This window comes from Staurois parvus, unplaced genomic scaffold (assembly GCF_062004578.1).
Source record: "Staurois parvus isolate SC_StPar_1 unplaced genomic scaffold, SC_StPar_1.0 ptg000029l, whole genome shotgun sequence".
NCBI classification, from domain to species: domain Eukaryota; kingdom Metazoa; phylum Chordata; class Amphibia; order Anura; family Ranidae; genus Staurois; species Staurois parvus.
Window position 1 is genome coordinate 6,535,154 of NW_028317825.1, and position 12,958 is coordinate 6,548,111.

The window sequence follows — 12,958 nt, forward strand, 5'->3', positions numbered from 1 at the left end:
TTTTTTTTTTTATTGAATTTGTTTTAGAACAAAGTAGAAAATGTTATGCTTTTTTTCACAAAAATTTTTTTTGTTTATATAATAAAAAAAATAACCCAGTGGTGATCAAGTACCACCAAAAGAGAGCCCAATTTGTGTAAAAAAATAATATAAATTTAATTTGCTTACAGTGTTGCATGACTGCGCAATTGCCAGCTAAATTATGCAGTGCTGAATATCAAACAATGCCCTAGTCATGAAGGGGGTAAAACCTTCCAGAAGAGTTCAAGTGGTTAAAGTAGATCTAAACTCATTTCGTGTGTACAAATATAACTATGGATTATGCATTTGCAATGTTTTTGCATCTCTTGTAGTCTCCTTCAGGGAGGATGTGTGACAATGCAAGAAGCACAGTTAGACAATTGTCCTCCCATAACAGGGAATACCTGAACAAGAACCTTCTTGGAAGGATCACCAGCAGTTAATGAAAGCAGCAGATCTGAAGAGATTCAAAAATTTTTTTGAAATCACATTAAAAGAAGTGCGGGATTACAAAAAAAAAACAAAAACGTACATACTCGCCCATGTGGATGCAACAGCTGTGCCCCACCGGCTCTAAGACCAAGAACTGCGCAAGCACATGACCGCTGATCGCTCAGTTCTCAGTTTTCACTAAGCATAGAACAGTGACTGTCGTACTGGTTTTCTGCCTTGCCTCTCCAGCGTTCACTGGAGCACCAGGCTGTGTAGGGGGAGAAAGCAGCGGGCTCAGGCTCTCAGCGGCATGCTAAGAGGCTGAACCAGCTGTCGGTCAGACATTTGGGTGTATCCTGACAATATGGTCAGGATCCTTCCAGCTGGACTAGCTCTGTGTCGTCAGCTAAAAGCAGGCTGAATATGGGTCGCAAGAGTCCAGAACTAAGTGCACTTCTGTGACCCACATGAGAAGCATGACCAAAAAGAGTTTTGGCCATACTTCTTTAACATTTAAAACTTGTGGGAATATAGTTGTTGGGATTATGTATATGTATTTTAGTCTCCCCTTTTCAAATGACTCTAAAGCACCATATTTTGGGGGGATAAAAATGCCTACTTTACCTACCTGCTTTTTGTACCATATTATTTTCTACATCATTACAGATGCTCATTAAAGAAAATAAAAATTAATGTTCACAATTTTGCCCCGCACCTCCCTCCCTCCTGTCTGTTATGTCTGTCTCTGCTGGATGTATCCTGGATTCCCAGGGATCTTCACATCTCGGCTGCTTCTCTTCCTTTTTACTTTCTGTGCTTCAGGCTTAGAACAGACTCAGGTTTGAGAAAGAGCAGATGCTGAAATTTACGTCCAAAACTCAAGTATTGAAATTTCATCTTAAGACACAATTTCTTCCTGGGGCCGCTGTGCGCGATCTTTCCCTTATTTGGTGCCTTCAGCGCACATTCAGGATTGTGCAGGTGTCACAATGCAGGCGTGGCTGGGGAATAGCTGTCTTTTTCTATGGTACCCAGAGCGTGCGTCATGGCATTGGCAAATTTGATTTCTGTTTTATAACTTTTTTTTTTTTCCCCTTGTCCTTCCAGTACTGTTTCTCCTGTAAATGCTTTGCTAGCATAGGTCTGAGAGTTTGTTGCAAATTATTCTTTACCAGATAAATATCTGTCCTTATTTTGCATTGTAGAGGTTGACCCAGCCCACATTTATCAGGGGAGTTAGAGAACACTATACAAATATATATATATTCAGTCTGACATATGCATAGTAGCTCTACCATATCTGAATCCTTTTGTTTTTTTTCTTTTAAATGAATGCCTTTACTATTATATATGTTGGGACACAGATTCTGCTTACATCTGCCACCCCACTGTGTCCTTTAGATTAACATTGATTGCAACATACAACCTACACACTCAATCCCTGACCACTGAGATTAGTGATAATGGCTATAATACAGTATATATCCAGTTTCTTAGATAAACTATTCACTGCAGCCTCTTGTTATCCAGGTATGCCATCAGAGTATTTTGAAAAATTTATTTGCATCTGATATCCGATACATCCGATATTAATTGAGGTTTTTTTGTTTGTTTTTTGTTTTTTTGACAAGCTGGTGAAGGGTTAATAAACCACTGTCCTGCTTTTATTGTGTTTTATGTTTCAAATGGGGATATTTCCTCATTTTCATCTGAGGGCAGTATGTCATCTAGACCGAAAAAAGAAAATGGGGAATCTCTCCACTGCAGATGCAGACAGCAGGAAAATATAGAGCCTCTCGTCGGCTTTTTGTTTTTCTTTTAATTCTGTTCTAGTGCTGTATGTGTCGTTTTATGTCACGGCACCCATTTTCCTACTTTTTTTTTTTTCCTTTTCCTGGGGGTAGACTTACTAAAACTGGTGCACACAGAATCTGGTACAGCTGTGCATAGTAAATAATCACCTTCTAACTACTGTTTGTTCAATTAAAGTAGAACTATAGGCAAAACGGGGTTTTTTTTTTTTTTTGGATAGAGCATTACCCCTGTCAGTTTGTTTGCCCCATTGAGCTGATTACCTTCACTTCCCGTCTTATAGCCAAAACAGGAAGTGAGAGGAAATCTCTGAAAATGAAGAGAAATCCTTGGGGACCCCCAGGTCACAAGATGTAATATGAGAGAACCACCATGAGGATGACCATAAAACCCAGGATGCCTGTCATCCTTCGACACTCTATCAAGTACAATTCCCAGTTGGAAGTGGTCTTTAATCTACCTCCATATCACTATATTGTTGGGGGGTGGAAGAACATTTTGTGTTAAAGGCTATACAGTCTGGTATTCAAGTGGTTAATGTATGGTTTACTATTTCAGTGATCTAATCACATCCGATTTCAGGATCCCTTTTTGACTTTTTAGCCATATTTGCTTTTTTATATAGTAATTAAGGCCAAGTTTAGTTAAGTATGTTACCATCAATGTGTGAAATTATCAAGAATGTATTAGAGCTGAATGGACTTTATTGGCACTTAAACATTTTTGTGTAAAATCGCCATACTCTTTGACAAATCACATAGCTACAACAATTAACAATGATTTATAAAATATGATACTAAATAAGTACCACAATTAACAACAACAAATTGCACCTCAAAGTTGAGATTCTACCGCTTTTAAATGACCATATAACTTAATTGGTACCAGATGTGGATCACCGGTGGCTAAGATGATCTTGTAATTGATAGAACGCAGGTGTATTGTCATAGTACGGAGCTAGTACAACCTCAGCTGAACATGGACTCTACATGTTTTGCAACTGTCGCTTCTTCAGAAGCTATGAAAAGGTGCATCTATAATAAAACAAAATTTGGTTGTTGACCTGTATATGCTGATCTATATTATCCAAGACAAGAAAATCAAAAAGAAAACAATTTTTTAAAATTTCTCTACATACAAAAATGTAAGTTGGACAAATATCCACTTACAATTATTGCCATGAAAGCTTATGTCTTTTATAGTTAGTCATCGGAGGAAACAAATTGCATCGGAGTGGGTATCCAGACATGGAGGCACATCAGGGAAGCGGGGACAACATCATGTAATGACACTACAGTATGTTGAAACCGGTGCAGGTTTATAGGCTAATATTATGAACCAAAATTGTTACTTGGCTGAATGTCTACTATACCAATAGTCTATGGGCATTGGTCTACTATGTATACCAAGCATTTGCAATGTGGGACCTGAATCAAACATCCTAAACAGAAAAAGGGAAGAAAAGAAAAAAATGTATATATACTTACTAAGTCACATAAATCAAAGGATATTGATTGACCTTCACTCAGAGCCTAAGTGACCTGATAGGTTTGATAATTTGCTGCAAACTTATAGGAAGATGGGGGGGAGGGAAGGAAAAAAAATAAATGGTACCCTATATATTTCCTCACATCTGTGCTCATATAGGGAACATGTCCATCATGGAAGTAACTATGCAAAAATTAAAGGTATGCATCTATTGACCGAGTGGGGTCTGCACTGTTGATGACCAGATATTTACATTCCTTGAGGTACCTTTTTATTTAATTTTTTCATAGTTACTTCTATGAAGGACATGTTCCCTATATGGGCACAGATGTCTGGGAAATATATAGGGTACCATTTATTTATTTTCCTTCCATTTTCCCCCCCTTTCCCCTCCCTCCCATTCTTCCTCCCTTCTATCTTGCAGCAAATTATCTAATCTATCAAGTCACTTAGGGTCTGATTGAAGGCCAATCAATATCCTTCAATTTATGTGACTTAGCAAGTATATATAAAGTTTTTGTCTGTTCTTCCCTTTTTCTGTTTTTGATGTTTGATTGAGGTCCCACATTGCAAATGCTTGGTATACATAGTAGACCAATGCCCGTAGACTATTTGTATAGTAGACATTCAGCCAAATAACATAATTTTGGTTCATAATATTAGCCTATACACCTACTCTGTTTTCAACGTACTGTAATGTCATTACATGATGTTGTCCCTGCTTCCCTGATGTGCCTACATGTCTCATGATGATACCCACTCTGATGCAATTTGTTTCCTCCGATGATTAAATATAAAAGATATAAGCTTTCATGCCAATAATTGTAAGCGGATACTTGTCCAATTTACGTTTTTGTACGTAGAGAAATTACATTTTTTTTTTTTTTGTTGTCTTGGATAATATAGATCAGCATATACAGGTCAACAACCAAATTTTGTTTTATTATAGATGCACCTTGAAAATGTGTAACATAAGACATTTCAAACTTTGCCTGAAAGCATTCTATAGAAGGCTTAATGTCACATGTTGACACAGAGAGATTATATATAATTTATTTATTTATTTTCAAACCTGCGCTGGGGATGACACTTACATTGAATGGAAAATGTTCCTTGTTCTGGTGACTGCTCTTTGTTGAAATCTTCATTCCTTCCCTGCTCCATTCATAAAAGCTGTACTATCAATTTCTGCAATGAAGAGTGCTCTATAAATATAAGAGGTGGACCTTTCATCTTTCTGCCTGCCTTTCATTCATAGAGTGCTTTTCATTGCTTTATGAAAATGAAAAGCTCTGTGTGAATGGCCAGCAGATGAAAGGTCCACCTCCTTCCATTCATAGCACTTTTCATTGCGAAAAGTGATAGTGCAGCTTTTATTGAATGGAGCAGGAGAGCAGAAAGGGTGGGCATAGTCGGCACATTTGATGGGTGCCTGTGACAAGTCCAGAGGCCCGTATTGACCCCTGCAGCACAGCAAGATCACAGCTGTGAGGGTGTTGAAGGTATGAAGATTTCAACGAAGACAGCAGCCACCAGCACAGGACAATTTTCATTCAATGTACAGTAACTACTGTCCCTAGTGCTGATTAAAATAAATACTTTTCAGTTTTAAAATTGAGGAAGGATTAGGGATTACCGTTGTCTGATGTTTGTGGTGGAAGGGCACACCTTCCTTTCAGGGTATTATAAGTTGAACGTTTCTAGCTACACGACTTAAAGTGATTTGAAAGCCTTTGTTACTAAAAAAAAAAAAAAGTCTATACTTAACCTGCTGTGTGCAGTGGTTTTGCACAAAGCAGCCCGGATTCTCCTCTTCTCAGGTCCCCAGCAGGCTCTTTTGGCCTCTCCCTCCTGTTGGGTTCCCCCACAGCAAGCAGCTTGCTATGGGGGCACCTGCTGCTCCATGTGTCCATTCACACATAGAGCCGTGCTCTAACTCTGCTCTGCCCCCTCTCTTCTCGTTGGGTTACTGGCTGTGATTGACAGCAGTGGGAGCCAGTGGCACCTACTTGTGTCTCAGCCAATGAGGAGGAGGAGTCCCGGGATAGCTGAGACTCTGCACATCGCTGGATCTGGGGGGTGCTTAGGTGAGTATTAGGGGGGCTGGGCGGGATGCTGCACAGAGAAGGTTTTTTACCTTCATGCATAGAATGCATGTAGGTAAAAAACCTTGAGCCTTTACAACCACTTTAAGCACTTTCCGAAAAGTGTAGTTCACTGCCCTGCGTTTTCTGTCCATTATCAGAAGACTTGTTATATTAATTTCAGTGGAAATATGCATTTAGGACAGTTTTATTACAAGTATTATCTTGTTTTATCTGATGTAATAGTTTCTTTTCCTGCCTCACTTGATTAAGCCACACAATGGCAAATGCGTCATAGATGATAAATGTAAATCTGTTTCTTTGAAAGGCATCTCTGAAGAATCTGATTAAATTGAAGAGGCCTTTTTTTTCATTATGATTAACTTGTCATGAATTGAATGAAAATACAACTGCACATGTTGTAGGTATTGTGTATTCAGTGCTTCACTTAAGTGTGAACAAAACAAGCAGCTTGTCTGCCTTTTTGTCAATCCAGATAGTATATTTTGTTCAAACATGTACTGTATTTTATGAATGATTGTCACTTACTTTCCATTCACAAAACACCCAGCAGAGGGCTCATTTCTGAATCTGCTTGAGCTCTGCTCCTTAGAATGGCATGTGCCCATCCCAGCATGTGTGTGAGATTTAGGGCATGTCATTCATTTCCCATCTCCAGCAATTCGCCCCCACATCCCCAGGCCAGGTTATTTCAGCACCCGGGACTCCACTCCTTTCCCAGAATGTCGAAGGTTTTATTGTTTCTCTTTTCTCATTTTTTTTTTCTTTCCCATGCAGCTGAACAAACGCTTCCTGCTCAGCTTCCTGCATGCCCAGGGGAAGCTCTTCACCAGGATTGGGTAAGTGTGCTGGATCTGTCTCTTATTTTCCGACATTATGCATCTCTCTGGAATGTGAACTTCTCAGCCAAGCTGTGTTTATGGCTGAGGGCGCAGTGGGTGAAGTGCCCTCACTACTCCCTTGACATCCTCACTGAATGATGTTCTCAGCTGGGCCTGAGGATCTTGTGTTGTAGATCCTCAAATCCCCACCCCTATTAAAAATGACTTGAGTATTTCCATGAACATACAGATCTAATTCATAGCACATGGTTCTCTGTCACATTTTGAGGGCTATGACACTGCTTTTTAAAAAGCAATTCCATGCAGGTCTGATATGCAAGAATAACTGTTTTCTGTGTGTGTATGTGTATGGATTGATTGTAGGAAAATCCATGATCTCATAAGTTACAACCTGGATGTACCACCCCAACTGATTTCTGTGATGTTCGTTTTACATCTAGATCTCGCGTTTTAGGGACCGAGTGTACAAGGAGGACATAAGAATCTGAATAAAATTGAATCTGCACTTTATACGTTCTGTTTTTAGTGTCTTTCTCTTTGCAAACCCAGACCCTACTCGAACAAAGAGCCAACCTTCAGCCACCACTTCTGGGGGAGAGCTGCCTAATACACTGTGTAAGACCTGACTGATAGCAACTACTGCTTTAGCAGATGCAGCATCACACACCTGTCTTTCTACTTCCCTAGATGTCTCATTGTGTCAGGGGTTTCTCAGTAGATTCCTTTACACCTCACATATTGTGAAGGTTCAAATTTCTAAACGCTGAGGTAACTCAGTAGGCCCAGTTGATGGTTAAGATATTGGAAATTAAAATGAAGAAAATCTAAATATTTTTACACACCCAATAGTATGCTCGCTTGTGGTCCTGACTTGTCAGAGTAGAATGGCACTTTCCTTTTAATTGACCAAACATATTAAAAATATATCAAAACTACTGCTAAAATATTAAATCATACAGGACACACGCAGTTTAAGCATACACCATTGGTTATAGGCATGTACCTTCAGGTGATCAGACACTGGCAAAGCGTTAGATGACACACCCCCTAACCCTACCCCACTCCATGAGTCTGTCCTGAGTTTTGTGCTAGTGTCTGAAGGTGATAGACCTTTCTCCTCATGGATAAAATCACCATTGGCTTAACTGGTATATCATTTTTTCTCATTTTTCTTCTGATTCTTTATTAAATCCTTCACTGTCCTCTAGTGCAGGCAAGCCATGTATCCGGATTGGCCTTGGGAGCCGTACCCAGACACTGTGTGTGGGGTAGCCTATAATGTTTCTTTGGGAATCAGATCTTGTGTGGACACTCACCTTGGCCCTTGGTGCAATTCGCTGAGTCAGCAGCAGGGTCCTATACAGGTCCAGGGCTGTGATCCATCACTTTGGAACCCAGTTCCTGAAGACCCCATCAAGGGCATGCCCAGTGTGACAGGTGAAGCTTGGACTCTATTTAAAGTCCAGCTTTGTATAAAAGCGGTGTTAAAACCAAAAGCAAACATTTATTATATTGCAGCTTTTCAAATCTTAGACGTGTTGTGCATTTGTTTTCTATATTTAGGCTTTCTTGCCTTTATTTTCTCCTGGTGATCTGGCCAGTAAGAACAAGTTGTTCTGCAGATTTAGCAGGGGGTAGAGGGTTCTAACCATTTGCTGCTTTCAGTGGTGCTTAAAATGCTCAGCATTTATTTAGGTAAAACCTTTATCCCTATTCTGACTCCAACTGTTGTATTAGTGATTTATCTCTTGCTGAGACCTCTATGACCAGCCTGTATAAGCAGATACAATCACCACGGACAGTCTTTATTAGATAGCTGAACTAGACACATTTTTATCATCCATAAAAATCTTTATTGAATGTAGCAGGTTACAGCAGACATCAAGATACGGCAGATGATTGAAAAGACGGTATTTGCAGGTCAAAACATGGTAATGTGTTCCCCCATGCAAGCAGATTGACATGAGGTTGTAAGATTTGCCGCCAACTTTATCCCCTAATGCATTGCATGGAGAAGGAGGAAATACATCACAGATGGGAGGGAACATAGAAAAGGATTGTGCAATAACCAATTATACTGAGGCCAAATAAACAATGACTAAGGAAATAACTATATGAATCCTCAATTCACAGTAATATGAACATTTTACCATAACTATGCATTGTATTATATTTTCACACAAAAAGTGTAATCGCACAATACCAGATCACCTGGTAAAAACGTTGAGGGGAAAATCCTAAAAACATTTTATTATATTTCAGCTTACAAGTTCTTAGATGTGACGGCTGCATTCTTTTTCTTTTGTAGGATTTCTTCTATTTTCAATGTATAAAAAAGAACAGCGCAACCCAAAAAATACCACTAAAGATAAAAAAAAAACCCTATTGTAAAAATTCATATAGTCATGCAAATATCAGGGTGCAAATAGTGCAAGGCAAAAACAATATATTAAAAATTATCAAAAAATATATCACACAGCACAAATACAATAAAGTGTCATATGCAATGTGCAAATATATCCCCCACATGTCTATATAGTCCACCAAAACCATAAAACTTAAAATGTCCACCAAAATATATATTAACCCATGTGCAGATCAAATATTCTAAGTGATGCACCGATGTGCTCTTCCACCACCAAATTAACTCACCAGAGCCTCATGCTGGTAAAATCATACAAGACCAATATAGACAGGTTAAAATTAGGCTCACGTTTAAAAGTGCCTTGTTGGCACAGTAAATACCGCTTGTAGTATTGCCAAAAGGAACGCCTCTGCTCCTGTCCTAGAGCCAGAGTGTGTTCCAATTACCGGATGTGTGGAACTGGAAATGATGTGACCATAAGTTATGTCCCTTCCGGTCCTGTAAATCCGGTATTTGGAACACATGCTGGCTCCAGGAGAGGAGCGGAGTGGCAGCATTCCCTTTGGCAATACTATTAGCGGTAGAATACTGTGCCAACAAGGCACTTTTAAAGGGGAGCCTAATTTTAACCTTTCTGTCTATATTTGTTTTATTAACCATTAGCCAACCGCGCTATAGCCGAACGACGGCTACAGCGCAGTTGTTAATTTCTGGGAGGGCGTCATATGACGTCCTCCCAGAACGCACCCTCCTGTGCGCCCCCTGGAGTCATGCACCTGATGATTTCCGTGATCGCTGTTTCCAACGAACACAGCTGATCACGTGATGTGGTAATAGGCCAATCACAGCAGCCCTTTACCACCTTATCAGCTGTGTCCAATGACACAGCAGACCACCAGTAAATGCAGTTGTTGGTTATCAGCTGCACTTTCCTCACGCTGTCACAGCGGGAGGAAAGTACTGCCGATAACCGGCAGTTGTCCGAGGATGGATTGGCACTGATGATCAGTGCCCCCTATTAGTGCTGCCATTTAGTGCCCAGCAGTGCCCCCTATTAGTGCTGCTAGTCAGTGCCCAGCAGTGCCATCCATCAGTGCCGCCTATCAGTGCCCGTCATTGTTGGGTACAATGTTGCATGACCACGCAATTGTCATTCAAAGTGCAAAAGCGCTGAAAATTGGCCTGGGCTGGAAGGTGGTATAAGTGCCTTGTAGGCAAGTGGTTAAACATACTGCACTATAGTAGCCTTTTCTTTGGTTTCTATGGTGGAGTGGAGGAGTCTTAATAGGATGCAGATTTCCTACTTTGGTGCAAGCAGTGGAATATCATAAAGCAAACAAGTGCATGATGACCTTCTTTTTTTGTTTAAAGAGGTCATTTTGGTCTCATGAGTGATTCATTCTCATGAGCACAGTTTTGGTGGCATATCTTCATCACATCTGGTGGAGGTGGAAAATAAGAAGACTACTGGAGACATTTACATGTGGAGAGGACTTTTAATGCATGGGAATTTATGAACTTTTGTATTATCTATTTTGATATTTGTTATTATTGATTGAGGTATATGTGCACTTATTGGACAAGTCCTAACTTATTTGGTATAGTGCACCCTGAAGTGTTTTTTCACTGCACTGAGTATAGTTGGCTTGGAGTCACGATTTAATAGGCTGTCCAAAGATGCCCCTGTGCTCATTCATCTAGAGTGAGGGCACTCTAATAAAGGATGTGTGTTGCTTGCCAAATAATCCTAAAAGAGGAAAAAAAAAACAAAGTTTCAGGTGGATGACCAAGTGGTATATCACACTATTTATCACATAATTCTGCACCACTTCCACCTAGGCATTGTGCAAGCTGACTCTCCCCCATCTTTCCATGCCCCTTTTGGGTACAAAAAGACCTGCAAAACAATCCCTGTTCACGGACAGAATGTGAAGTCTAAGACAACTGGATAATTCCTGAAAGCATTTTCATTCATTCCACTGAACTCTAGTCAGTGATAAAAGTTCACAAATAAAAAGGGTATTCCTGTAGTTGATCCTGCCATCTCTGTCCTAAATAAAAATATTGCTTCCTTCAAAGATCCTGAAGATAGAAAATGTTTGACGCTTCTAAAGGCTCTTTTTAATCTTGCAGGCCCAGCAACCAGCTCTTGCTGCAATTTCAGTATGTCAAACTGCAGCTAACAGGACAAGGACAATGAACAGCCACCATGACTCTGTATTTAAGGATTAAGCTGTTCCAAAGCAATTGCAACAGTTGCCTTTCTGTTTTTCTGTGTAGATGCTCTAGAACACAAGTGTCAAACTGGCAGCCCTCCAGCTGTTGCCAAACTACAAGTCCCATGAGGCATTGCAAGATTGACAGTTACTAGCATGACTCCCAAAGGCAGAGGCATGATGGGACTTGTAGTTTCGCAACAGCTGGAGGGTCGCCAGTTTGACATCTCTGCCCTAGAACTCGACATGAGACAAATTTCCAGAATGGCTCTAATCTCCATTCACATTAGAAGAATCTTATGGATAAAAGCTTGGACAGCTGAAGCTGCCTGTAAATGTGCCTCACAGACTTATACCTTTCCAAGTAAGATGACTGTTAGAGGCACTTGACCAATTTATCAGAAGTCACGGGCAGATTTTATGTCCACAGTGGAAAGACCCAAGACCCCCTTACTCCTCAAAGCGCAGATCACCTGTTTGCTCTAAGCAGCCTTTAACTTCAAAACCAAAGTTCAACCCTTTGTTCCAGATCAAGGCTTGGCCTACCAAGGTCCTAAGCCTTCCCCAAAGCCCTCTTCACAATGAATGAGCGCCTCTACTCCTAAGAGTGGAGAGACGTCTGTGACAGCTTCTATCTCTCTGGGTCACAGATGTCTCAAATCTGTGCGTTCAATCAGTGGTTTCAAAGAGTTACAAAATGAGATCAAAACTCTACCATCTCACCACTCTCTTCTTTCAAATCAAACAAAAACTGCCAAAGGACAGTTCGATTTGCAAAATGCACTGAACCGCCTTCTGTCCCAGGGAGTTGTTGTGCCACTACCACAGATTCAGAGGTTTCTACACAAACCTCTTCACGGTACGAAAGCCCAATGGGGGTATTCATCCTATTCTGGATTTAAAATCTCTCAACGGATCCCTTCAGATTCCAAAATTTCTCATTGAATCCGCAAAGTTAGGGATCTCCTGTCATCTGTGGGTATCCAAGATGCCCATCTACATGCCCCCATTTACCCACCTCATCAGCGTTTTTGTGCTTCGCGTGACAATCACTTCCAGTTCATCTCACTGCACTTTTGGCCTCTTCTGTGCTGCAAGAGTTCACAAAGGTCTTGGCACCTCTGCTTGCCCTGCTCAGAACTCAAGGCATTCAAGTCATGGGCTACCTAGACAACCTTCTTCTAAAATAATTATTTCCCTTGCAGCTTTCAAAAAAACTCCAAGACAATTCAGATACTCCAGTCCTTCAGGTGGGTGATCCAGCTTCAGCAAATCTGCTCTCCAGCCTTCTCTTCGCCTGGAATACCTTGTTCTGGTCATGGACAAATCCTAAGCAAGTCTTTCTCGAACAGCAAATACTAGAGCCTTGCAATCCAAGAGACATCCCACACTTAAGAGTTCTAGGTCTAATGGTAGCCTTCTTTGAAACAGTACCATTCACCTAAATCCAATTAAATATATTGTCTGCTTTGAACAAGCAGCCTCTTTCTCAGTTTGCCAGTTCTCCTATCCAGCCAAATAAAGAACTCCCTATCTTGGGCGATCACCACCCCAGACCTAACAATTGGAAAGTTCTTTTCCTATCACTGGAAAGTTATCATAACAGACACAAGTCTCTCAGGATAGGGAGGTGTGCTTCAATCCCCAGCTGTCCACAGAGCATGGTCACTGAGAGAA

At 40.5% G+C, this 12,958-nt stretch overlaps 1 protein-coding gene across 1 annotated transcript in view; it reads left to right on the forward strand.

The window, feature by feature from the left end:
• The window catches only part of SMG6 (SMG6 nonsense mediated mRNA decay factor), a 481,063-nt gene that overhangs the window by 99,258 nt on the left and 368,847 nt on the right, over window positions 1-12,958 (forward strand). Inside the window, exon 9 of the mRNA XM_089657570.1 lies at window positions 6,636-6,697. Coding sequence (XP_089513696.1) covers window positions 6,636-6,697 — 62 coding nt within the window. The remainder of the gene's footprint in view (window positions 1-6,635; window positions 6,698-12,958) is intronic.